Raw genomic sequence first — 27,526 nt, 5'->3', positions numbered from 1 at the left:
AAATACTGTACTTTGGATCTCTTTGTCACATATACTTTAAATATATTTTTTAATCACATCCGTCTTAGCTTTTCAAAAAAGTGGTTTACTACTATTGATGCATACTAAGCTACCTGGTAGTTTGTCATTTTGTCTAGTATCTATTTATACAAATTGAAACTATTCTGTGGGACTGGGACTGTTTGGGGAGAATGCAGTTAGAGGTGTTAGTGGTGGTAAAACAGGATATAACGGATTTAGCTTATTGAATGGCATATGAGTTGGTTGGTTGAGGTTGCAAGGACAGATCTACTGGAGTCTGGACGCTCCCATTTCCCAACTCTACCAAGTCACTTAAATATGAGACCCTGAACCTCATTGCTAATAGGAAGACTTGTAGAGCTACAGTTGGAGAAAGTTTAGGAATGATGTAGTTCAAATGAACTAACCATAGTTAAATGTCAAGTGAATTAGAGAGCTGTTGAATAGTTTATAAACATAAGGATTCACATCTGAATATGTGGACTATAAGTAATATTTAAAACTAGGGATGGCGTATTCATTACACAGAGTGGACTAGCTCCCCTTTTGACTGTCACGTGTCTGTGATTCTGAAGAGTAGCACTCTGCTCCAGATGTTTCACAACAGGCTTTTTATAAATGTTTATTGAATTTTTGAGTAATTACTGTGTATTTAGCACTGTGCTTATCTTCACAGAGAAAAGAATGTTAGCATCCTTTCCTTCTGATCTAGAGGGGGTTATCAGACTATTAGACATGAAACAATAGTGGAGAACCCCAAATAGTTCACAATCCAATGCAATGTTTTACTGAGAGCAAGTTGAGAGATGTGAGATTGGATTAGGCATGGGTAAAGGTTTGGTTAAGCAGAGTGGTGAGCAAGGTTCCCTACGTGGGAACATTTAGGAACAGACAGGACTGTGCTCATGAACTTGTGGAATAAGACACCAGTCCAGAACAGAGGGTGTATATTAAAGAATAATGTTGAAGAGATCTGACCAACCTAATGTAAATCCAAATAAGCCAACTTTCCCATCAATGTAAAAAATTCTTGGAAATTTTTTTCAACAGAAAAAAACAACCAGAGTATCCTGTGGATGCCGCATGCTCCTCTGATGAGCTGGCCATAAGTTTAATTCCTGATGTTTTTCCAGCCTCATCAGAGAGCTTAGTAGACAAGCATAAGGAAAAGAGAAAGGGCTGTATTCCAGTTCCAGGCAGGTGACTGTATGACCTCAGGCATATTTGTACTTAACTCTCAGAGTCTTGATTTTATTGTTTACTATGAGGATAAGCATACCAACCTTACTTGGCTTTTGCAAAATTCAGATGAGACAATACATGTGAAGGTGGCTAGAACGTAATAGGCATTCAACAAATGTTGATCCCTTTTTTTTTTCTCAAAGTGGCTCTCATCCTGATCCACAAAAGGGCAAGTTAAAAGGGTGGAATCCTACCATGCTCACAAGGTTAAATAATTTCTGATGTATACTGATGTAATCCATATATGCAATGTTACTTTTTCAGTCATATGTAACTTCTCAAGTTACACAGGTTACATGGCATTATTCATTGTATTTAGTTCAGTAAGTAGGCGGGAGAGAAAACTGTTGTATTTTCAGGATAAATGCTTTATGTATGCTAAAATTTAGAGGTCCAAACACTACTACAACTAAATGTTCTTTTACAAGGTTGATAATTACTTTGAAATTAAAGTAAAACTAAAATGCCTTACACTTTTTCTTCCAGCATGCTACAAGTGAAAACTGATGAGAAACTGAATGTGTCTGATGAGAATACAGCAAGTTGCCCTTTGAGCCCCATTAAGATGTGCCTTAATCGTCCCATTGAATGGAATCTGAATTTGACAACAGCATCTCTAACGAGCTGTACAGTTCATAACCAAAATCTCAAAAGCGAAGAGAAATAGATTGCAGTTCTTCTTGCACTATCTTTATTTTGTATGTCAGTATTCCTTCTGAACAATAAGCATTTATCAATTGATCTTGAAGTATTTCTAGTCCTGTGATTTGTCTTTATATTAAATCATTAGCATTAATCATTTTGATTATATTCTTTATATGTTTTTTTTACATGTTTTACATCAGATCATTGTGGAATTTTGTAAACGGATTTTGATGTTTCTCTTTTAGTGGTATTATGTGAATTTTTTATGCCCTAAGTTTAAATACGTAATTGTCCCTAGTTTTATTTCTGTGCACAAAGTTTTAATATATAACACATTGTGATTTATAAAGCTAGTATTGTAAAGATTTGTGATGATAACCTGACCCATGAGCAGTTGTAAAACAGGTGGATACCAACTACCTCGAAGCAAATTGGTGAAAGAAAAGGCAAAGGTATCTCTTAGAAGTAAATCTCCTTCAACGTTATATATGTACAGAAGAAAAAAAGTTGATCATAGCTTTTTGTCAAGTAGCATGTTTCCCATTCACAGGAAAATGTGAGCTGATCAGTTCTTTCTCTGTATTTTAAATCTAAGTCTGTGGGCTTTAAGAGCAATGGCACAATTGCATGTTTACTGTTCAGCAAATCTGTGCCTCTTGGTAGAGAAGAATACTATGTGGTTTCTGTAAGTTACCAGTTTTGAATGAAAAATGGTAAATGGATTTACATCTGTTTTATTGTACCTTAGCCTTTTATTTTAAAGTTAAAGGGATGACTTTTAAAAGCAGGACATTCCCTACCTTTAATAGTGCAAAGCACAGTTTCAGCAATGGCTACATGACTGTGTCTAAAAACTGAATACTCAGAATACTAAAGGTTTGGTGCTTAAATTTATTTTTCCCATGCCAGAGAAAGCAAGCTTTGGTATGGTAAACCACATGAGAACATGGCTCCTTTCTTTTTGGATAGCCTGGCCATGTGTGAATGGGATTTTAGTTTATTATGTTTCTAAGACTTTTCCTTACAGCACACTTAATGAACCTTTTCAGTCCTTCTCCCAACCCCCTGCAAATTGTCTTTAAAACAACAACACATAAGGAATCTGAAGCACAGGAGAACACAGAGCCAACAAACAGAATGAAGAACAATCATCTATTTTTAACTGACTTTCTATCATTACCATTTTTCCTTTTGCTTAATAACTATCTTGCTTTGAAACTTTTTGACTCCTTTTATAAGTTCTATGAGGCACATATGTATAGCAATTTGGTTCTAAAAACCAGTGATCTTACTTTAGCTCCATCTTAAAATTTCACCTTAAGTAAATGGCCTCTAGTAGATAAGCCTAAAAAAGCACAATTATTAAAACAGATCCATGTTAGGACATTTCTGAATAATAAAGAGAAAAGGTGTTTTGTTGGGTATTGCAGAAAAGAGGACCAATTTCATATAGTACAAGTTTCGTAAGTCAGGCCAAGTGTCAATTTCAAAAGACAAGAAATGAAATTGACAGTGAATAGTGCTCATAAATTGGTAGCGTATATAAAGAGAAGTTCCTGTCACATTATATTCCCACTAGAATTATTATCCACAGTAAATAAAATAAATATTATTTTGTTATGCCAAAAATATAGCGAGCAGCTTCATGGTTAATAATACATTTATGTTGACACCTCCCTAATCCAGGAAACATTCACAAACAAGGACTCCCATATGCAAATAAATACTTTAGGAAGAGAGATTTCCCAGGCAGATATCACCAAAAATGTTTTCACTGTAGGAATCACAAAATAAGTTTTTGTCAAAATAACTGTTGTTGAACGTTATACTGGTCTTCCTCACTGGTGATTGATAAGCTCCTTTCTAGCCAGTTTGTGGTACTTCCTTCATTTTCCCTAGAAATGTTACTTGTTAAATGTGTCCTCAGGCGGTTTCATCTTTGTTGATTCTGCCCATCTAAGTCATAAGCTTCTCAAATGCAAGCTACTAGCTAGTTACACTTGTAAGTTTTCCATAATGACATGATTTTAAACATAAAGAGTTCATAAGAATCACTTGGAGAGACTATTATTTAAAAATGAGATTCCTAGGCCCACCTCAGATTGTGATAAATCTGTGTGACTGACTGATGCAGACTTTTTCTGGACTATAATAACTGATGCTGCCCTACTGCTTTAATACAGGCCAAAGTAACGTGGAAGCGCACAGCAGAAAATCTTCAGAAAGACGTCAGGTTTGTTCTGATTTTGACAAGGGTAACTTCTTCTTTATTAAAGCAAATAACTGGACATAATCTTAAAGGATTCCACCTCCATCGTCTTTCCTAACTTAGATCTTCATTGAGAAATTGGGCAAGGTTAAGTTTACTTTTTTCTAGTGCTGCGGTTTTGGCTCGTCTTGGTAGTCTCATCTTCATTTCTGATTCTGGTTCTGGAACTTCATGATCACTAAATAGATGTTGAAAATACACGAATTTAGATACAAGCTTTAAAACCAGTTTATTTATAAATAAAACTTTTTTGTTTCTGACTCACATTCTATCAGTGTTTAATTGATAGCCTGATTCCATTGACTTAGCTTAAAACTAAAATCTCAATGTCAAAAAAACACTGACTTGGCTATCTAGCAAAGTGAATCAGGGAAAACCTAGCTAATGATTTTATATACTATAACAGAACCTGGTGTTATACAGGAAAAAAGCCACAAACTTGTAATGAAGCTTGTAATTAAACGAGGACCGTAACTGTCCAAAAGAGATTTCTTTGAAACTCACTCAAGAAGTGACAAAAAAATTAATTAAGTTCTCTTGATTTAAGCAATAAATTCCAAAAACATAGTAAAAAACAAGTTTCCCCCCAAAAAAGACAAATTTAATCAACAGTGTAAAACTATGTACTGAAAATACACACAATAATACAATTTTGCAAATGAATACAAGACAGCTACCAACTTTCAGCTCTAACAGTGGCTTGACTGACAGAAGCCAAAAATAAAACACTCTACCACACAATATTCCCAAATTATAGACAGAATTATTCTATCAGTATCTAAGGGTAGAGAACCCAAATATTATCAAAATCAAGAGTTTGCTAACTGAAGATCAAAGAGGAGTCACATCATGTAATTAGAAATTGAAACAACATATTAAAGATAGTACTAAAGACCATGCCAGCTAATAGGCAAAAGCAAACACGCCGTAAGAAGTCAAATGCTCTTGATGATGGAATTTTAGACTATATACCTAAGACAGCTATTTATAGTTTTCACTATCTTGTTATATATTCACTCTCATTCACAAGAAAATTAGTTTTTTTCTACTTGTAGAAATAAAAAGTGAAGATAGGCCTCTATATATTCTAGACATGCATGACATACCTTTCAGAGTCGGCTTCAGCAGTCTGACACCTCCTGTTCGTCCTAGCTGAAACTGTCACTTTTCTCTGTCCTTGAAGACAGTATAATTCATTATCAGGATTTATTATCAGTTGCTTTTTGTTTTTAATCTAGTTTCTAGGCTAACTAAATCCTTTGTCTTCAACACAACAATCCTTTCAACACATGTATCTCCTACTTGTTCTAGCCATCTTGGTACCAGTTATCACTACCACAGAAAAAGGAACCCAAGCAAGATTAAAACTTAATTATTTTGTAAGCACTAATAATGAGTAAGGGAAAATAACGAAATTTCAAGCAAGTTAAAAGAAGGCAAATTTTAGTTCAATGTATTTGAGGACAGTATATGAAAAATGTGTTATAATGAAGTACCTCTATTATTGCTATAGCACAAAGTCTGTGGAGACTAATGAAAATTAAGGGTTAGAAAGGTAGGTTAGGTGCATAAACAGGTGCTAAAGAAACAACTTTTTTTTTTCTTGGAAGGTGATAAAACATAGTAAGGTAATAATGGCTTCTTGTAAAATAACATACATGACCAATTCAAATGTGTTCTAAAATATATTTCAATGTAAAAACTAGAACCTTTATATACTGGGGATTATAAGATTCTACTTACTAGAAATTTACAAGGTTAAGGAGTAAGACAAAGTTTGGCTTGTGATGTTTCTCATTTATAAGAAATAAAACAATATGAATACATGAAGTTTGGTCTATTAAAAAGGATGGTGTTCTCATGGTGTGATATACCACAAAAAAAATCTGATCAAAACCAAACTGTTCAATGTGACAGTCTGTTTGAAAATTATATACTCTACTTCATTCATGTTACACTTTTTTCTACTCCTTACCTGCTTTTACTAATGCATTTATCCCCAAGAAAACATCCAACAATATGGGACTAATTTGGAACAATATCCAGCAATTGGTATTTAAATAATTTACTGGTTACAAAACAATATTATGACCAGACTCCATTTTAGAAAAAAATAAATCTGCATCGAAAAGGGCCTTAAAAAATAGATTTCTAAAATCAAAATCATGGTTGGCTCATGGGTGGGATTATTAGTGTTCCTTATAGTAGTTTGCCTGGATGTACTTTCTGATTCTTCTGTAATAAGCATGCATTGCTTTTGTAATGAGGAAATAATAAAACAATAAAAAGATCTTGAATTTCAGATTTTTTTCCAAGTGACCCCCTAATAGTCAGCATTTACTTTGCCAACAGATCCCCTATTGTTGGATAGCCCTTGGGAAATAAGTTGGGAAAATATGAAATAAGATGGGACTAGAAGGAAAACAAAGCCCAGAAAAATACTACAGGGATTTTTAAAAAATGCTTAGTTATAGGAAGGATAGAACACAAATAACTAATATAAAACCATCATTTAACCAAATCTTAATTTAACCCAAATTGTCTTTTGTAATATCTTTTGCATCATACTTCTTTCAATCTAAAGCACCAAGAGCAACACTGATTTTATAATCTTTAGACACAAGGCAAAAACTGACATCCACGGAAAGAATTAAAAAGAAAGGATACCAAAGACATTTTTAAAAAATCTTTATCCCTAAGGAAACAAAGATAAGAAAACTTGCAAAAGAAGTATTTTTCATTGGAAGATAAAATTTAAAACTTTTATCATAAAGATGGTCAATCCACACACTACCTCTGTTAGTCTTTAGCTGAGTAGACTTTGATGCTTGGGTTGCTTTTACACCCCTGAGTGGAGTCATATATACTTCTTTATTCTTTTCTATTAAAGGGAATAATACAACAATATAAATAAGATAACCTCATGAAATATTTTAAATTGTCTTTTTAAGACCAGTTTTTACAAAACTGAAATGACACAGTCCTTCTAGCAGCTAGTGAAAAGTTATAAATCACCCTTTCGAAAATCTGAATATTGGAAAAAGAAGCAAAACTCTTAAAAAGATGGTCATATGTTGAGAAATGCATGCCAAAAAACACTTGAAAAGCAGAATAAACATTTATCAGTAATGCTCTTTCCCAAGAGGATTAATTAGAAAAAAATTTTCATTCATTTCTGATGACCAACCAAACATGTTAGAGTAGAAAAAAATATGTCTCAGTAAAGATGGAAAAAAAAAAAAAAACAGAACCTTATAAATATTCTGGTCAGTATGTCATTACCATCTTCATTTTGGAAAGTAGTTGTAGTCAAGGTGGCATCCTGTGCTGCTTCAGCTTGGTCACCAAATTCTTTATTTCCTTTTTCTAACTGAATCTTGATTTTCTCCAAAGCTCTCAGACATGTCCTATCTTTTACTTGCTATAAAAGAAAACATTATTAACATTTTGTAAACACCGCATTCCCTAATCTTTGAAAATAGTACCAATACATATCAAGTTGTTTAAAAACACTAAATTATATGAAATTTATGAAGAAAATACTTCAAATAAGTCACAATATGCTAACATATGTATAATCTAATACAACCATGTAAATTCTACATGTATAAATATAAACACAAACTAATTTAGAGTAATGAGAAACTACTTTACCTCCAGAATCTCATTCAATAGAACCAGAAGATCTTTTGCAAGATGGCTACTGAGTTCTAAAGAACTCAAGGCTTTTGTATAGACTCGAATTTCTGGCGAGCACGGACTTGTTAAGATCTCATTGCAAATTTTCATAGCCAAATTGTCATGTACTGTTAAGGCCTAAAAAATTAAGAGAAAATTCTCTGTAAATTGAAGATGATTATGATTATTATATAGTCTTACACATCTAACAAATATTTCCAACTAATTTTCTTGCCATAATCCCAAATATAAAATGTCTAAAACCAAATTTAACATCCCCCCCTACCCCCAAAATAAGCTCCCCTTCTTGACTTCTTGTTGTGGATGTTGTGATATAGGGCCCAGTTCCACTCCCTTTAGGAAAGATGCACTCATCCCCCAGTTGCTGCATGTTTTGGAGGGTAAAAGTTCCCAGCTGCAGTACTGATCCAGGCTGACGATGGTGGACTTTGGTGGACCTTGTCCAAGATCATACCTCTTCTCCCAAAGATTTGTCCAAATCCAATGACTGGCCCGTGCACAAGTACAGTGTCTCAGCTTGTCTCCATTCTGGACAACTCAAAGGAACATCCCAGTTCCGGAACTCCCTATGGGATTGGCTGGGGCCTTTGTTTGCATAGCAGTAGTTGAACTTAGGGCTATGCCCCAATCTACTTTTCCCTTACTCTTCCAAGCTGCTGATCATGAGAGTACTCCCCAATTAAACTATGTCAACAGCTCCTTTGAAGTCTGCTGTTACACATACTTAGAGTTTTCCTGGACTCCTCCATCTCCCTTGCCTCTCAAGCTCTTTCTTTTAGATTCTTGTACCCATAATTCTTTATTAGGTCAATTTCTATTCTTTCTACTTTCTACTATTACTTTCTAGTACTTTTTCTACAAGCGAATTATACAGATTTTCAGCTGCTTTCTTTATAAATATTCTTTTCTTTCTGCTCACCAATTCATCTCATATAACCACCACTGACCACCAAATTAATCTTTCCAATAAGTGGTTTTCATGACATTAACCCTTTCATCATAAGCCCTGCATAATTATCCATTGCACATAAGGCCAACTCCAAATTCCCTACATTGGCCTTTAAAGCAATCTATAATCTACCCCCAATGTTGTGCCCTAACAGTCCTATTCAGGATCCTTAGCCAAAGTCATCTTTCTACAGTTCCCCAATATTTGCATAACCATCTACATATATCACCTTTACTAAAACATCCTTCCTCTTCCCAAAGCACTCCCCAAATACCAACAAGGCCTAACTGAATTTTGGTCAATGAGTTTTAAAACTAATGCTGTACTCATCATTCCTACCACATGACTCTTGCCCTTGTCTCAAGTCATGAAGTGCTTAATAGCCCTATTACTGACCCTTACCTTATTTTGCCTAATATCCTTTGTAATCTTATCTTTCTAATAATATACAACATATGAATTGAACAGAGTAGCTTATCACTAAATATCAAATAAAATAGAGTAATACTTTCAACTTAATCTGTTAGCATCTGAAATCACTAATACATTAAATTTCAAAAATGGTAACAAGTTTGACCAAATGCCATTAAAGGATTAAAACAACCCAGCTTAAGTTCAGTCTGTGAGTCAGTGTGCAATTGATTTATCTTCTTTGAATTAAAAGCCAAAAAAGCTTGAGGTGAGTTCTAGTCTTTGAATTCTCCTTTCTTGTGCCAGAAGCATAGCAGGTAAGCCAACATTTGAAGACTCTGTGAGTCCTAGATAACGTAGGTTATTACTTCAGATTAACAGTCAGTACTAGGTGGGCATGGTGTGGGTGGTGGATTTTTAGTAATTTCTTTTCAGTAGCAAAAATGTTAGCATTGATTACTTCTGTTTTCATATGATTTCTCCACATTTCCCAAGGTCATGTTTTTTCGTGCTTTGTGGTATATGCTTGAGACAGAAGTCTAAAGACCAAAATGCAGTTCCTCAGTATTTCAAGGGATCTTTGAGAGAGATTATTTTACCAAAACAGTGATCTGCATGCAGTTACCATAGTCACTCACCTGATAATCTTGGGAAGTCTTGGCCTGAGGATTTAATCCACTTGGTCTTGTCAAATCTACAAGTAACTCAGCAACATTTGTGATATCAATTTCAGCTAAAGGAGAAGATGCAGGGGCATTGGCCAGTGTTTGCAGGGTTGGAAGAAAAGCTTCTTCAAAGCATTCCTGATTAGTCCTATTGAGAAACAAATTCAAAGTATGTTGGCAGAACATTATTTGATGAGAGAAAAAGTATGAAATTCAAAACTACTATGTAGGAAATTCACTCATTAAGTGCATTTTCATCTAGGAAAGAGCCAAAAATTCAGATAGATAAAATCTGTATCGTTCTTGTCATTTCATCATTTATCTACTAAAGACAGAAAAAGTATCAACAACAAAATGTCATTATAGATATAATTCATGGGGGACCTGAATTTGATGTCAAGTCAGATTTTTGATTTATCAGTATGACTCAATACCTGCTTGCATAAGCAAACACGGGGAAGAACACGCCTAGGCAATGTCGAAGTCGAACATCCTCTTCAGTCACAGGATTGTACCATAACAAAATAAGACGAGAAAGAATCCTGCTGCTGACCAAAAGCCCAGAGAACATCAGCTTGGCTAGTCCTTCTGCAGCTCCAGTCCTAAGTTCAGATACCTAACAAAGATGACATTCATTAGAAGAAATTTATTTGTATCTCCTTTTTAAGCCTCACAATGTAGCCTGTCCTACAGTATTTTTACACGAACCATCCAAAAACCATTCGAGTTATTACAAATTCTTTAAAGGCAAATAAAAAGACTGTTTCTTCAAAGCTAGAATAACAATTTTAGACAAATCTAAAAGACTAGGAGACTAGACAAATGCTTAGTCTAGCCATGAAAAATTCAATTATCTTAAAATTTTTTAGAAGAACCAAAAGGCCTTTTATAACTGTTGGAAAAAAAGAGCAAAACATATATTTAAATGCTTAGGGTTTCTAAGACATAGAAAACCCTGGCCCCTGGTATTAGAGGAAGGTGCCTATCTATAAGCAAAAGCTCCATATGTAGGAGTGCAATTTGTCTGAATAATGGATAGAATGTGAACAGAAGGTGTTGAAGCAGAAGGCATTCCTAGAAAAAGTAAACAGAAGTCTAGAGAAGACAAAGGAAAAGACAACTGGATGTACACAGGCAAAACAATGAAGCTGGACCTTAGACCATATACAAATGTTAACTGAAAATGCATCAACAGCCTAAATATAAAAGCTAAAGCCAGAAAACTCTCAGAAGAAAACAGGGATAAATCTTCATGACTTGGACTTAGCACTGGATTCTTAGGACACCAAAAGCAGAAGCAACAAAAGAAAAAAATGAGTGTATCTCCAAAATTAAAAATGTTTAATACATCTAAGTATATTAACAAGAAAGTAAAAAGACAACCTGTAAAATAAAAGTTACAAATTATACCTGATAAGGATCTGCTACCCAAACTACATAAAGAACTCTATAAAGACAACCAACCCAACTTAAAAATGGGCAAAGGACTTGAACAGACATTTATCCAAACAAAATATACAAATGGCCAAGAAGCAGATGAAAAGATACTCAACATCACTAGTCATTAAGGAAATGCAAATCAAAACCACAATGAAGTAGCACTTCATATATACTAGGATAGCTATAATGTTTTAAAAAATAGAACCTAAGTGTCAATAAGGATGTGGAGAAATGGAAAACCTTCTACACTGAAGATGGAAATTTAAAATGGTTCAATCACTGTGGAAAACAGTTTGTCAAGTTCCCAAAAAGTTAAATGACTGAGCAACACAATTCCTAGGTATACAGATACCCAAAAGAATTGAAACAGATACTCAAACAAATACATACACATGCCATGTTCATAGTAAGCAGCACTATTCACAATAGCCAAAAGGTAGAAACAGCCCAACTGTCCTTCAATGGATGAATGCATAAACAAATCACCATATATACATAAAATGGAGTATTCGGCTACAAAAAGGAATGGAGTACTGATACAAGATACCATGTGGATGAATCTCGAAAATGTTATGCTAAATTTAAAAAGCTAAACAGAGGTCACATACTGTATGATTCCACTTACACGAAATATCCAGAACAGTTAAATCCATAGAAACAGACTGCGGATTGGTTGCTGTCAGGGCTGGCAGAAGGGGGAATGAGGAGCAACTGCTTAATGAGTAGTTTCCTTTTAGGATGATGACAATGTTTTAAATTAGATGATAAAGGTGGTAGTTGCCTTTCATTTTGAATGTACTAAATGCCAATGAATTGTTCACATTAACAGTATTAGTTTGGGCCAGGCACGAGGGCTCACACTTGTAATCCCAGCACTCTGGGAGGCTGAGGCAGGAGGATCACTTGAGGCCAGGAGTTCAAGACCAGCCTGGGCAACAGAGCAAGACCCTGTCTCTACAAAAAATTTAAAAATCAGCGGGCATGGCGGCACATGCCTGTCATTCCAGCTATTCAGGAGGATTGCTTGAACCCAGCAGGTGAGGGGTCAGTGAACTATGATCACGCCACTGCACTCCAGCCTGATGACAGAGCAAGACCCTATCTCAAAAAAATAAAATTGTTAAGTTTTGTTATATCACTTCTAACTCAATGAAAAACTACAATCAGTATAAAAAATTTTTAATCAGTTGGTTTACATGTGTGCTACAAAAATAGTAGTTCAAGAGTACTTAAAAGAGATCCAATCCCATACCCTATCTTACATCTTCTACCCACCCAATATAAAATTATTCTAAACTATTTCTTAAAAGTCTTGGGGATAAATCTTAGAGTCTCTATATCACAAATACAACATAAAGAAATAAAAAATTAATAACAACCCACTTTAATAATCACTTCATTTTTGTTTATACTTCATTTCTTTGCATATACAATTTGATAGTGAGAAATTAGGTATGATAGTGAAAGTTAGGATTTAATTAAGATATTTAAAAAGTAAAATAAAAAATGTCTATCCAAATTTAAAATCCAGTAGGAAAAATAAGATATAAAGAGCATAAGGGAGAGGAACATCACACACTGGGACCTATCAGGGGATAGGGGGGTAGGGGAGGGATAGCGTTAGGAGAAATACCTAATGTAGATGGGTTGATGGGTGCAGCAAACCACCATGGCACATGTATACCTATGTAACAAACCTGTATGTTCTGCACATGTATCACAGGACTTAAAGTATAATAAATTTAAAAAATAATAATAATAAACACATGCTGAAAATGACATTTCATAATCACAGGACTGGATTATTTCTTACCTCACTATCTAAGAAATCAGAAAGGAGTTTCAGAACATTCTTAGCTGTAGCAGTCTCTTCAACTTCTTTTGATTCTTGCTCATCATCACTGTTTATTTCTGTACCTTCACAATGAAGTGTTTTGATTTTTTTAGTTTTAAATGGTTCAATCCCGAATGTCATCAGTTGGTCAAAGATTGCCTTTAAAGCACTTATTTTTATTGTGACATCATCAATTTGCAAAACCTAAATCAAGATATTCCCCACCAAAAAAAGTAAATTCAGTAAACTGTTTTGTTTCTGTTTACATAAAATTAATATGTATCTTGTTTTTTTCTTAGTCAAATTTTAATGACAGTGTCAAGTCTAAAGAAAACATCACTTTTCAAAAATACAGTTAAAATTTCAATTTAAAAAAATGTTATTTTTATTTATTTGAACCATAACATATAATAGAGCTATATACTTTAAGAAAAAGTTAATCTTCACAGTCAATAAAAATTTCTGGAGTTGGAGTCAGGCTGAATTATATTATTTGTTCCTTTTATTTAAAAAAGAATCAACAATGCCTTCAACTATGATTTTATTTTTTTAAGATCCAGAAAAACTGTTCAATTATGTTGAAAGTGTTCTAGCCCATCTGTCAAGAGAAAAACATTACATTCTAAGCAATGAAAGGCATTCATTAGAACAGTATTCTTCTAGGTTATCAAGTTTCATTTTTCTCTCATTAGCTCAATGAATTTAGAATTCCTTAACAGTAAACTCAGTTTTCAACTAGACTCCTTTATGAAAAGAGGTAAACCACGAAACACAGCACTTTGTATGAGTCTATCTTAAGTTTAAAAATGCCCACCAAATTTCAAAGCCATGAAAAAAATACAGAGCTCAGTATTTATATTACAAAAACTATATATATATAGTGAGAAATTAGGTATGATAGTGAAAGTTAGGATTTAATTAAGATATTAAAAAAGTAAAATAAAAATGTCTATCCAAATTTAAAATCCAGTAGGAAAAATAAGATATATATAACAACAACAACAACAACAACAACAACAACAAAATATATATATATATATATTTTTTTTGAGATGGAGTGTCACTCTATTGCCCAGCCTGGAGCATAATGGCGCAATCTCAGCTCACTGCAACCTCCACCTCCCGGGTTCAAGCGATTCTCCTGCCTCAGCCTCCTGAGCAGCTGGGATTACAGGCACATACCACCACGCCTGGTTAATTTTTGTATTTTTAGTAGATGGGGGTTTCTCCTGCCTCAGCCTCCTGAGTAGCTGGGATTACAGGCACATACCACCATGCCTGGCTAATTTTTGTATTTTTAGTAGAGATGGGGGTTTCACCACATTGGTCAACCTGGTCTCAAACTCCTGATCTCATGATCAACCTGCCTCAGCCTCCCAAAGTGCTGGGATTACGGGTGTGTGCCAATTTACTATATTCTTTAATGTAATTAAATTTAGGTAATTGGTAAAATAACTTGGCTCTATAACTTGGCTTTTAGAACAAATAAATATCACCTGTAAATAATGAATTGAGAAAAATGGCTCAATTTTTCAAAACTTTTAAAGAAATTTCAAGAACACTTCCTGATTGCCAGAAATGGTCCATTATAAATCCAGAATGGTCCATTATGAAGCAACACAGGACAGTTGGGTCATTCTATCATCTTTAAAATATTATCTTCACTTGCTTTCCAGGAAATCACACCGTTCCTCTTTTACTGTCCAATTCACCTTAGCCCCTACTGGTTCCTCTTCATCTCCCCTACCTTTATCTGAGGCTTAGGGTCCTATAAAGTTGACCCTACACTCATTCAGTCTATACTCATTCCTCAGGCAACATCCTATCTCTAAGCGTTGCATACTATCAGATACTACCAAAAGAATAAAGACTTCCATCTCACCATCTTGGACCTCTCCCCTATACTCCAAACTCATATATAAATGCCTATTCAATATATCCACTTGTACCTTAAACTGTAAACTTATCATGCCCAATATTGAACTCCTTATTTCATCCTATCTGCTATAAAACCTGCTCCTCTGCTTTCCCCATCATAGGAAAACGCAAATTCATCCATCCAGTTATTCTGGCGCAAATCTTTAAATTATCCTCCATTTTTCTCTCACATACCACGTCAGATTCATTAGCAAATCTTAGACTTTATTTTCAAACTTAGATTACCATCCTGCTCACAACCTCAGTAACCACAACCCTCGTCCAAACCATCGCCATCGCTTTCCTAGATTATCAAATACCCTCCTTATTAGTATCCCTGCTTCCATACTTGTACCCCTACTTAATACTAGGGATCTGCAAACAGCTCAAATCCATTCAACCACCTGTTTTTGCATAGCCTGCAAGTTAGGAAGTTTTGCATTTTCAAATGGTTAAAAAAAATGTATTACATGTGAAAATTATATGAAATTCAAATTTCAGTGTCCATAAAGTTTTACTGGACTACAGCCATACTAATTCATTTATGTATTATCTACAGCTGTCTTCACACTACAAAAGCAAAGCCGAGGAGTTCAGACAGATCATATGGCCCACAAAAATCTAAAAATATTTACTCTCTGGCCCTGTACACAAAAGGTTTGCCAGGCCCTCCCTGGTCTACACCACTTTATGCCCAGTCAGATCATAACAATCTTCTACTCAAAGCCCTCGAATTCCTTTCCATCTCATTTATAGTGAAAACTGACAACTTTACAGTCTATAAGGTCCTAGAAGACATGGACATCCTGCTGCCAGCAAACCCTTTTTCCTATTATTCTTCCCTTTGCTCAATCTTTCCTAGCCATGTGTTCTCTTATTCCTTGAACACACCCAAAGTCCTACACCCCAGTGCCTATTCCCCTGTTCTTGCCTCTCCTTGGAAACCCAAATAACCACGTGGTTCGCTCTTGTACTTCCTTCTGGTATTTGCTCAAATGTCAACTTATTAGTGAGGTCTTTCTCAACCAAACAGTTCCCTCTCCTCCTTCCCACTGCTTAGTCCCCTTCTCTGCTTTATTTTTCTCTATCTGATACATTGTATACTTATTTTTCACTGTGTGTTTCCCCTTCTAGAATGTAAGCTCCATTAAGACAACACATTTTATCTTGTTTTATTCACTACCTACCTACTTTATTTCTTCTAAGTCTAGAACAGTTGCTGGCACATAATACGCACTCAATAAGTATTTGCTATGTGAATAATTAAAAGAATATCTTACATAATTGGCATTTCATCTTTTTCTACAAAGACATTTTAATAAGAAATCAAAAGATAAAAGTATTGTGTCTCCAAAGATTATCCATAATAATCATCATCAATAAGAATCAGAATAGATAAATTCAGAGTATTAGCATTATCACCACAGAGTATTTCAGGAAATACAGTTGAGATTTATCACAAGATAAATCCTACCTGCAATAGTAATACGAAGTGTTTCCTTGCAAAATCCTGATTCTGTAGTCCACAGCATCCCAAGCATAAAACAGCCAGGTTTCTTACAACAGGATGAATACTTATTATTCCAGGAAGAATCTAAAATGAATCAGAAATTTTCCATATGATTTCATAGATCTACTTCATTTCCCTATTGTCTATTACCTCAAAGGTGTCATTTTTCACTTTTAAAGAAAAGGTAAGTATTAAATTGCTAAAACAGAACAATATAGCCAGAGTGACCTTCCTGAAATAGGGTCTGACCATGATACCTCCCCTCCACCTGCTAAAAGGGACTCAATGGTTTCCCAATGCTCACAGAACAAGATAAAACTCCTTAACATGATATATACTATTCCCTATTGTGTAGTTTCTTTCCCAATCTTCTTATACCATGCTACCTCTTGCTCAGTTTGTTCAACTAGCCTGGCTTGGATTCAATGCTATCCAACAGAAATATAATAGAAGTCACAAATGGGAACCACATATGTCATGTTAAATTTTCTAGTAGCCACCACATTGAAGTAAAAAAAAAAAAAAAAAAAAAAGTGAAACTAGTCTTAATATATTTAACTCAATATAACCAAAACATTGTATCTGTAGTATTTAATCAACATAAATACTATTAACAAGATAAGTTACCTTCTGTTCTTTGTACTAGTCTTTGAAACCCAACATGGTTTTTTCTTTTTTCTTTTCTTTTTTTTTTGAGACAGAGTCTCACGCTGTCACCCAGGCTGGAGTGCAGTGGCGCAATCTCGGCTCACTGCAACCTCAGCCTCCTAAGCTTAAGTGATCCTCCCACCTCAGCCTCCCAAGTAGCTGACAGCACAGGCCCGAGTCACCACCCTTGGCTAATTTTTCTATTTTTTTGTAGAGATGGGGTTTCACCATGTTGCCCAGGCTGGTCTCAAACTCCTGAGCTCAAGCCATCCCGCCTTGGCCTCCCAATGTACTAGGATTACAGGTGTGAGCCACCACGCCCAACCCCCAACATGTTTTTAATCCTTACAGCATATCTCATTTTGGTCTAGTTTTTAAAAGCCATGTGTGGCTGACAGCTACCATATTAAACAATCTTCTCTCACTTTTTCATATAGTTAATGTCTACTCAAATATCAGACCAGGGTCACCTTCCATGAATAGTTCAAATCCTGCTATTATAAGTTCACATACGGCCATATAGCTCTTCTTCATAGCAAGCACTAATAGCACAAAGTTTCACTTATTTCTTTACTTAATCGATGCTCCTCTCACTTGACCAGATCAACGTGGGCAATCTATATCTATTTTGTATACCATGTACCATCCCAGCACTTAGTATGTAATAGATGTTCAGTAAATATTTGCTCAATGAATAATTTGTATTTTCCCAATGAATAATTAAATCTTTTATTTAAAACACAGTAACTTCATAAAAATATAACTTTTATCCAAACATCGTTTATATTCCTCTACTAATCTCTTTCAATCTTTAACCAGATTTTTATACATTTAAAATCATTATGATCAGTCAGTTTTGTGTTTATTCTTCACATAACACTGTATATCCTTTCCCACATATATACAGTCTTCGTATTTACTACTTCAATTTTGTAGGACCAGACATAAAATGCCCAAGCACAAATTAAGCATCACTTTTCACTAAAGATAACTGCTTTTCCAAAAATAAAGCTAAATTCTAATGGTTGAGTACAAAACAGTATTTCTCCAGAAGCTCTAAACTATTAAAATTGGTTTTCTTTACTACATTCAGGAACTCATGACAACCCAAGGAATTAGACTTCAGATTACATTCATTGGCTATTTCTCACTAATACCAAGTAAATACAGTTTTGAGAGACTTCTGTAAGAACCTGGCTACATACAGAATTTGCTTTGAATGAGTAGTACTATCAAAAACAACAACAACAACAAAACAGTGCACTAATACTGTAGCCATTAGCCTCATGTGGCTACTGAACACCTCAAATGTGACTAGTCCAGTTTAAGATGCGCTATAAGACTTAGTATGCAAAACAGAATGTAAAACATTGCAACAGTTTTAATAGTGAGTAAATAATGAAATGATTAATATTTTGGATATATTGGACATATCCAAATAATACAGTTGGATATATTCAATATACTAAAATTATCCTCTTTTTTTTTTTTAAAACAGTGGCTTTAAAAAAAAAAGCCACTTTTTTTAATGTAGCTACTAAAAAATGTAAAGTTATATATGGTTTGCACTATATTCCTTATCAGAAAGTAATGTTCTAGAGTCTTACAGTACTTGTGTCCCTATGGGAATTACCTACAAAGGGTTATTTTAAAAGCCCTTTAAATATAATAAATAAATTCCTTTCCCAGGGCATAAAATGTGATTGTCTCAGTCTCATTACATAGCACAATTCCAGTACTTAAATATTCCTGGTATGTTTCAGTATCTCCTCTCTTACTATTCAAAAAATGAAGATATTCTGTATCTCTTTCCAGTATAAAATCATTTTTAAAAATATTTAAAAGACTGTAATTTATATATCAGGTCCTTTACAGACATCTTATTTAATCCTCACAATATGAAGTAGCTGCTATATATATATATTTTATCATTTATACTTATCAGATATTTAAGACAGTAATCTTTTCATTATTTTGATTTCTAAAGAACATATCACTTACAAAATAAGAAAGGAGTGGACTAAAATAAAGCCCAAGAGGCCATCAACATACCAAAGATTCGATGATTCCATTCATGGTTGCACTTAAGCCTGTTGAAATGGACATCTGCTTCAACAGTTCATAGCATAAAATAAGACATTTCTGCAATGTTTCAGCATCATTCTAAAATGAAGACAAAATATTCAGCATTAGTAATATCTTCTCCCCATCCTTTAAATGTTTGCTTTCTCAGGGCTTTGTGTAGGGCATACTGTCACTCTATATAGACTCTGTAGGTGATCTTACAGCTATCACACAGATAGTAAATGGTAGAGGCAGGATTTTAAAATTGGCAACTTCAGCCAGGCGCAGCGACTCACGCCTGTAATCCTAGCACTTTGGGGGGCCAAGGCAGGTAAATCACTTGAGGTCAGGAATTTAGGACCAGCCTGGTCAACATGGCAAAACTTCATCTCTACTAAAAACACAAAAATTAGTGTGGTGGTGCACACCTGTGGTCCCAGCTACTTGGGAGGCCGAGGCACGAGAATGGCTTGAACACGGGAGGCGGAGGTTGCAGTGAGCTGAGATCATGCCACTGCACTCCAGCCTGGGCAACGGAGGGAGACGTTGTCTCAAAAAAAAAAAAAAAAAAAGTCTAATCTTCATCTTGCCTAATTATCACCTCAAAAAAAAAAAAACCTGACAACCTCGTTTATCATCTATGAGCTAGCCCAGCTATTTTCTAAGTTTCAGATTCATATATATAACTGCTAAAAGACATTTCCTCTTGGATGTTCCACAGTTTCCTCAAACTCAACATGTCCAAAAGGGAATTCATCATTACACAAATCTCTCCTCTTCCTTGTTCTCTATCTTCATACTGTCATCACCATCTACCCAGTTGTCTAAACCAAAAGACCTAAGATACATTCCTGACTCCCTTTTCTCCGTTACTAATTTCTAAATACCTCTCAAGTTCATCACTGCTTTCCAAATCCACTGTCATCTTGTTCAGACTACCATCATCTGTAAGTCTCCCGACCCTACTGTAAGTCTCCCAACTATTATGCCTGTCTAAGCTTTTACTACTCTCCAATCCATTTCCTAAACAACAGTGATCTGAGACATAAGACTTACCTAACCACTTAAAATACTAGTGGTTCACCACAATCCTTAGAATACAAAATTTTTAATATTGCTTACGCAAAGTCTTACATGACCTAGCCCTTAATTTTTCCCCAGATTTTTCTCCTGCTTCTCCCCATCAATTCTCTAGTCACATGGACCTGAAGTTTTAAAACATAACAGGCATTCTTTAACTTCTGGACCATCACAGATGTTGCTCCATCTGTCTACAACATTCCTTCCATAATTCATTGAGGAGAGACAGCACAGAGTGAGTTAAAAGCACAAGTCTAGAGCCACTTCTTGGGTTTAAATCCTGCCTCCACCATTTACTATCTGTGTGATTTTGGGCAAGTTACTTGCCCTTTGTAAAATGAAGATAATAACAGTACCAACCTCATAGGCCTATAGGAAGAAAAGAATGAATTCACATTTGTGAAGTAATTAATGCTGTGACTACCACAGAAAAAGTATCCTCTGACTGTTAGATTATATTGTTATTTTTATTCTAATCTCAGGATAAAACATGTCTTCCTCTGGGGAAGCCAACAATACTCTACCAGCACTAGAAACCTCTCCATAAAACCTCTATACTTCCCTGACCATAGCATTTATTATGCTCTGTTGTAGTTGCATTTTAACAGATTTGTAGCCCTCGAACAGGACAAATAGACACATAAATGGTCAAAGCAAGTCAAGTTAAACAGATGATATTAACCATGATAGACTACTTTTGCTAATTTTATAATTTTGACCTAAAGTTTGTCATTTTTCAGATGATATTTTCAGTTTTTGCTTTAAATTTGCTTTCCAAATTTAATAGCCTATAATGGCCCACAGACTTCGTCAAATAAAAGAAGCCACCAGCTATCAAAATAAAATTCAGGCATACTCTCTGGGAAGGTGGGTGTTGGAGTTGGGATGTCTATGGCTAAAGAGATCAGAAACATAACTCATGAAACTCTTCTATATAAAAGAGTCTCCTATTTAGCATTATTTTTATGAGAATAATCAGCACATCCCAAAAGTACAACAATAAATGATGTTCACTACAAAAGACAAGATCCCAAAAGAAATTAAAGTTAATATCAAATATTAATTGATACCTATCTTATGTTTACATATTTATCATTTGTTGTAAGACAGAATGGTATCGATACCATTAACAAAAAATTTCTTTCAGAAGGAAAGACATACTCCATTTAAGAGACTACTTTAACAAACTAATTTTTTAAAAAAGGAACTACTGAAAAGCAAGCTTTAAATGTTACTAGACATATTTCAGTATTTCATTAAAAATAACAAAGCTGCATAGCTTTTTCTAAAAACACAAAAGTAATTTAGCTTTAAAAAAATGCACGTTACCATAGAAATTATTTTGCTAGCAATAAAAAAGAAAGGTCATGGATCCTCCACAAATAAGAGGAAAATGGATGTATTTTCCTTTTTTAAACCATTCAAGACAAAAAACAGAAAACTCAGATGTGAACCACTGGAAAGCTAGCTTCCCTGGTAAGAAAGACTTCAGATTCTAGAGATTAGCATGACAAGGAAGCAAATAAAGTCCTACCTCCAATAATTAAAGTTAATTAAGGCCTTTCAAAGTCCAAAAATAGAAACAGGGAAAAACTTTTTTCATTTTAATTTATGTCACTGTTATAAAGTGCTCAAAGTAAATATATTTTGGCAATTCTAGAAGTTAGAGAAAATAAGATTTAGTTGAGATGATTAATAACACCTGAGATTTAGTATGAAAAAAGTTACCTGTACCTTCTCTATGTGGACTTCTTTAATTTCAAGTTGCTCTGTCTCTTTCAAAAGGTTTATTCTGGCATCTTCTAATGCTTTTATTTCTTCTTTTAATTCTGATGCCCGATTAAAATCCTGTAAGGTAATGCAATTTTCCAAAGCTTCTTTGGCTTCGATAAGCTTAACTTTTATTTCAGCCATCTAAGGGAAGATATAAATTGTTTCAACACTGAACAAAAACTGTTAATATGAACATCTGTAGCAACTCAGGAGTATTATTTAATATCTCAACTGCCCAGAATTTAATGAGTCAGGCATATGCAAACTCGTAGTTTTCCTGACACGGAGATCTGCATATCTCTGAGACTGACATATGTGGTAACATTTTAAATATTCTTATAGTTTAACAATTAAACAATAATTTGATTATGTGAGAAACATTTCAGAACTGCACAGCAAGAGGAAAGAATAGACTTGCCCAGCTACATTACACTCAAGCACTTCTTTCATTTAAAAGAGACTTACCTTGAGTTCTTTCTTTCTTACATCAGCTGGATCGTTATTAACACCAACAGTAACAATGGGCGCCCGAATCTCTGAGATAATTTCTGTAACCTGTAAGTTCAGAGTACATGCTTTAATATATGTTTGATATATCAGCAAACAGTATCAAAATTCTATATAAAACTCCAAGTAGTATCCACCATATATTGAATAATGGAGCAAAAACATACAGGTAGAAATAGCACACATTCTGTTTGCTAGACAATTTTAGAAAAAAACAAAACAAAACAATACATCTGACTACAAAATGAAATTATTTGAATGGAAGGGAAATAGGCACACAGACAGTGAAAGTAAATTATCCCTCATATAATGTTTGAAAAACAGAAATACGAATTATGGTGCTTAAGATGAGACACTTAAATTCTCTGCCTAAAATCCTCAACCCTTCTCTTGTTCAGCTCTGTAGGAGTTAAACACAGAAAAATGGAATATCCTTTTATTCTTCCTTTGGGTAGACAATGCATAAATAATAATAGCATAAGGAAGGACTTTCCTTTCAGAACCACTTGTATATTGGAATTGGCTGATCAGGAAAAGGCTGCCTCCCAAATGAAAGTATTTAAGCAGATGCTGAATAACAACTAAGTATGTTGTAGAAGGGGTGTATATATAAGGAGAGGACGGAAGAGATGATCTGTGAATTAACCTGCAACTGAAATTACGTGATTTTTATGAAATAAATGATACAGATCTGTCTTTTTTGGCTATGCCAGAAAAAAAAACACTGAAATAGTATTATAGTAAACAATTATTTCTGTATTTATCAAGCAATACAGAACAATACCTTTATGAACAATACCTCATTGAAAAATGAAAGGTAGATTTCATTGCTATTCTTATTTGCAGACAAGTAAAACAGCAGAATAACTTGTCCAAAGCCACAAAGCCAGAAAGTGTCAGATGAGATTCTAAACCCTAGTATGTACAATTTGAGTAAGCTCTCAAAAACACTAGCACCCAGTGCCTCATGGACAAAACCATATCCCCACTTGTAACTTCCTACCAAACCTGCTCCATTTCAAACTGATTCAACAATAACAGATACACTAAGAGGAAGAAGGTGACATTTTTCAAATATTCTGTGTATGTAAGAGATAGATAATGGTTTTAAGAAATTTTAAAACTCATTAAAGAGACGAACCTAAAACAAAAGAGACAAAACAAAAAGCTCTAAACAGAAAATAAGACAGTATTCAATGTCATTGACCAAAACCTCTTTATCAACAATGAGGAAAATTACTTACAATTTGTGTTCTCTTATTATCATCTATAATGATGTGGAGTAGTCTTTCAACAAGAAAAGAAACCAGGGATATTGGGATTGTGGGTAAAATAAGAATCTCCTGTAAAACAGCCAGCAGTTTTTTTCTGCAGTCAAAAAGAACTAATTTAAATATCATTATGACAAAACATGTTTTATCTCTAACATTCACCTTCTCTGCAAACTTAATTACATTTGCCTCAGTTCTTTCACTTAGGTTTATCGCTATAATAGGTACAAAAATCTGTATGTACAGACTTTAGGTCAAATATTCTTATTCCACACACAAAAAATTTTTATAAAACACCCTATGATTTTTAATAAATCAACATCATAAAATGACAAAATACCAGAAATGATTAAACCTTTTAGAAAATGCTACTAGCCTTAATAAATCTAAACAGAAACTTTTAACCAAAAACTGCAATTTCATTGATTTATTCTGAGGAAATTGAACTAGAAATATAAATGTATGTGTATATATGGAAATATGTAGAAGGGAAAAGAAAACTTTTTATACCACTTTAGAGAGCTAGGGTAAATATGTTTAGTTATATTGTAAAAGGACTATATTTCAATATAAGAAATTAGAAGGGCAAATTAGAATGAGTGTTAACATTTAGACATACCTTCCTCCTTCTTCACTGGTATCCAAAGACTTAATAATTAGAATCAATTGTTGACCTATGAATTCTTTTGTCATCAAATTTCCAATATAGGAAAAATCACCTCTGTGTTCTTCATTAACAACTGGAATGCTCTGGATATAACTAAAACAAGCAGAATTAATAAAGTAGAATCTTTTAAGAAACATCAAACAAGAGTTGATTCCCACCATTAGGTCAGAAAAGGGCCATTTTCAGGTCATATTCGTCTAAATACATATCTATGCCATGTAATTTGGTCTACAAACTCAATTCTATGCCACTGTCATTAACTTTTGCAAACAAACTTATTGATGAATCAAAAGAATTTGAAAATGTATTTTCAATAATGACTCAAATTTTCTATGGGAAAATTTCAAAAGGTACATATTTATGTCTAACTGATAACTAATTATTTCAATGTCACTAGCATTCTCCCAATTACAGATGGTCCCCAATTACAGGTGGCCCAACTTACAATTTTTCAACTTTAGGATGAGTTTATCTGAGAATTAAACTCATTTGACTTATGACATAGCCCCACTTTAAGTCAAGAAGCATCTATCAAGTTCTGAATCCCTTACCCAAAAATCCAGTTAGTCATAAAGATCTAATCTTCAGCCGGGCACAGTGGCTCACACCTGTAATCCCAACACTTTGGGAGGCCGAGGCAGGTGCACCACAAGGTCAGGAGTTCGAGACCAGCCTGGCCAAGATGGTGAAACCCTGTCTCTACTAAAAGTACAAAAAAATTAGCCAGGCACGGTGGCTACTGTAATCCCAGCTACTCAGGAGGCTGAGGCAGAAGCATTGCTTGAATCCAGGAGGTGGAGGTTGCAGTGAGCCGAGATCGCACCACTGCACTCTAGCCTGGGTGACAGAGAAAAACTCCAAAAACTCCATCTCAAAAAAAAAAAAAAAAGATTTAATCTTCATCATGCCTAATTATCATTCTTTTATTTTTAAAAATTGTAACAATAGTTACACAAGTAATCCATGAATACAATTATCTTTTTTGAAAAAAATCAGAAAAATAGAAACAATTTCACAAATTTTTATTATTCTTTCTTAGAAACCCTACTAATCTCTGTATACACCACCACCATCAGCTACCTTTTATTTTAACTTTTTATTCTTACTACAGACATCACCACCCAAACTAAAGCCCTTTATAATCCTCACCAAGAAGGCTGTATATTCAGTAGCCTCTGCTTTTTGTGTGGAATAAAAAAAGCTACTTAAAAGCAGAACTAAGAATTGAAGCTTAGACAGCGAAGTGCCTTTAAGATGGAAGTGACATGAAAAACAATCCTGATCAAAAATGTCATTTAAAAAATGTCGCCGGGCACAGTGGCTCACACCTGTAATCCCAACACTTCGGGGGGTTGAGGCGGGAGGATCACTTGACATCAGGAGTTCAAGAAGAGCCTAACCAACATGGTAAAACCCCATCTCTACTAAAAATATAAAAACCAGCCAAATGTGGTGGCAGGCACCTATAATCCCAGCTACTCAGGAGGCTGAGGCAGGAGAATTGCTTGAACCTGGGAGGCAGAGGCTGCAGTAAGCCAAGATCACGCTACTGCACTCCAGCCTGGGCAACAAAGCAAGACTACGTCTCTTAAAAAAAAAAAAAAAAAGGGGGGGGGGGACAAAAACCAAGTTACAGAGATTGTGGTATAATGTATAATGAGTATACTCTCATGTATTACAAAGTGATGACCAAGAGTAAATAAAAGCTCATAAATTTCTGGCCACAAGATTAGGACTTTTAAAACATCAGCCACCCTTTGGGTTCTAGTAGGAAACTAAGGAAAACTACACTACCGATAACTATCAAAATCAACCAATCAGTAGAGTTACTCTTTTCTGACAGGCTAAAAGAAAACCTTCATTTATACTCATCTTTGTATCTCTCCCCACTTCTCCAGCCCAGCTTTAGCAAAATGCATAGCATCTTGACTTTTTTTTTTAAGTGAATTGAAACAATTGTTTAATTAATAGATTAAAAATCCTCAACTGCATAAATACAACTTAAAACTGACCCACCAATTTTAGTTACCATGAAATCCTAACCATTTATAAAGACATTTATTATAATGAAGAGATCACTCAAGAAAGTATTTTAAAGTCTAAGAATTTATATTTAAGATGGCTTTCAACAAATTTTATTGTTGTCCCTTTTACTTACTCTAATTTGATAATCCTCATTTCCTCGTTTGCTCTTTAAGTGAGCACCTTGGTTAACCAAAATTGTTTCACATCAGAGTTCTTAGTCATTGAATCTACTGCCTAAAATATACAGTATGCCTGAAAACATATTCCTGAGATTATCAGGAAACAATTTTTCAATTTAATTTTGTTTCTGAACTCAAGTATACTAATCCCATCTAGTCATGTTCCTCCAAAAAGACAGTCATTCTATTTTTTAGGTATTCTTTCAACAATCACTAAAATAAATTTCTGAAAGTTTTCTTCTTTTTTTTTGTTTTTTTTGAGACAGAGTCTTGCTCTGTTGCCCAGGCTGGAGTGCAGTGGCGCGATCTCGGCTCATTGCAAGCTCCACCTCCCAGGTTCACGCTATTCTCCTACCTCAGCCTCCCGAGTAGCAGGGACTACAGGCGCCTGCCACCACGCCCAGCTAATTTTTTTGTATTTTTAGTAGAGACGGGGTTTCACTGTGTTGGCTAGGATGGTCTCGATCTCCTGACCTCGTGATCCACCGGCCTCAGCCTCCTAAAGTGCTGGGATTACAGGCATGAGCCACCGCACCCAGCCGAAAATTTTCCTCTTTAAAAGTGAAGAAAATAAGTCGAAGAGGTTAAAGTTACTTATTTCAAAACTAAGACAGAGTGACAAAGGAAATGTTAATCCCTGACCTTTCAGAAGGGAGGAATCAAGCTTTTTACAAGTCACCTTCTGATGCTGTCCTTGAGGAAAACTCCTC

The 27,526-nt window shown here is 34.7% G+C and overlaps 2 protein-coding genes across 16 annotated transcripts in view; one reads left to right on the top strand and one right to left on the bottom strand.

Moving 5' to 3' along the window:
- The window catches only part of LCORL (ligand dependent nuclear receptor corepressor like), a 179,209-nt gene extending 174,772 nt beyond the window's left edge, over positions 1-4,437 (top strand). For 12 of the 14 annotated variants that reach the window (XR_010156490.1, XM_054682807.2, XM_001162914.8 and 9 more), the window contains one exon: positions 1,750-2,062. Coding sequence is in view for 11 of the 14 variants with exons in the window: in XM_001162914.8 (XP_001162914.4) it covers positions 1,750-1,930 (181 nt within the window). In the remaining 3 variants the exon portion in view is untranslated. Of the gene's footprint in view, positions 1-1,749 lie in introns of all 14 variants that reach the window. The other 2 variants (XR_010156487.1, XR_010156485.1) reach the window with 1 other exon arrangement.
- NCAPG (non-SMC condensin I complex subunit G) overlaps positions 4,143-27,526 on the bottom strand; it is a 32,754-nt gene continuing 9,370 nt past the window's right edge. Inside the window, exons 8-21 of one of the 2 annotated variants that reach the window (XM_016951398.3) lie at positions 24,565-24,705; positions 23,919-24,042; positions 22,633-22,722; positions 22,129-22,308; positions 19,303-19,413; positions 16,567-16,686; positions 13,155-13,379; positions 10,336-10,517; positions 9,875-10,049; positions 7,832-7,993; positions 7,460-7,598; positions 6,972-7,058; positions 5,284-5,353; positions 4,143-4,355 (exon numbers count right to left, since the gene is read on the bottom strand). In XM_016951398.3, coding sequence (XP_016806887.1) covers positions 4,232-4,355; positions 5,284-5,353; positions 6,972-7,058; positions 7,460-7,598; positions 7,832-7,993; positions 9,875-10,049; positions 10,336-10,517; positions 13,155-13,379; positions 16,567-16,686; positions 19,303-19,413; positions 22,129-22,308; positions 22,633-22,722; positions 23,919-24,042; positions 24,565-24,705 — 1,930 coding nt within the window. In that variant the 3' untranslated portion in view covers positions 4,143-4,231. The remainder of the gene's footprint in view (positions 4,356-5,283; positions 5,354-6,971; positions 7,059-7,459; positions 7,599-7,831; positions 7,994-9,874; positions 10,050-10,335; positions 10,518-13,154; positions 13,380-16,566; positions 16,687-19,302; positions 19,414-22,128; positions 22,309-22,632; positions 22,723-23,918; positions 24,043-24,564; positions 24,706-27,526) is intronic. The other variant, XM_016951399.4, reaches the window with a different exon arrangement.

The sequence above is a fragment of the Pan troglodytes genome, chromosome 3 (assembly GCF_028858775.2).
Source record: "Pan troglodytes isolate AG18354 chromosome 3, NHGRI_mPanTro3-v2.0_pri, whole genome shotgun sequence".
NCBI lineage: Eukaryota > Metazoa > Chordata > Mammalia > Primates > Hominidae > Pan > Pan troglodytes.
This window is presented reverse-complemented; position numbering and strand designations above follow the sequence as displayed.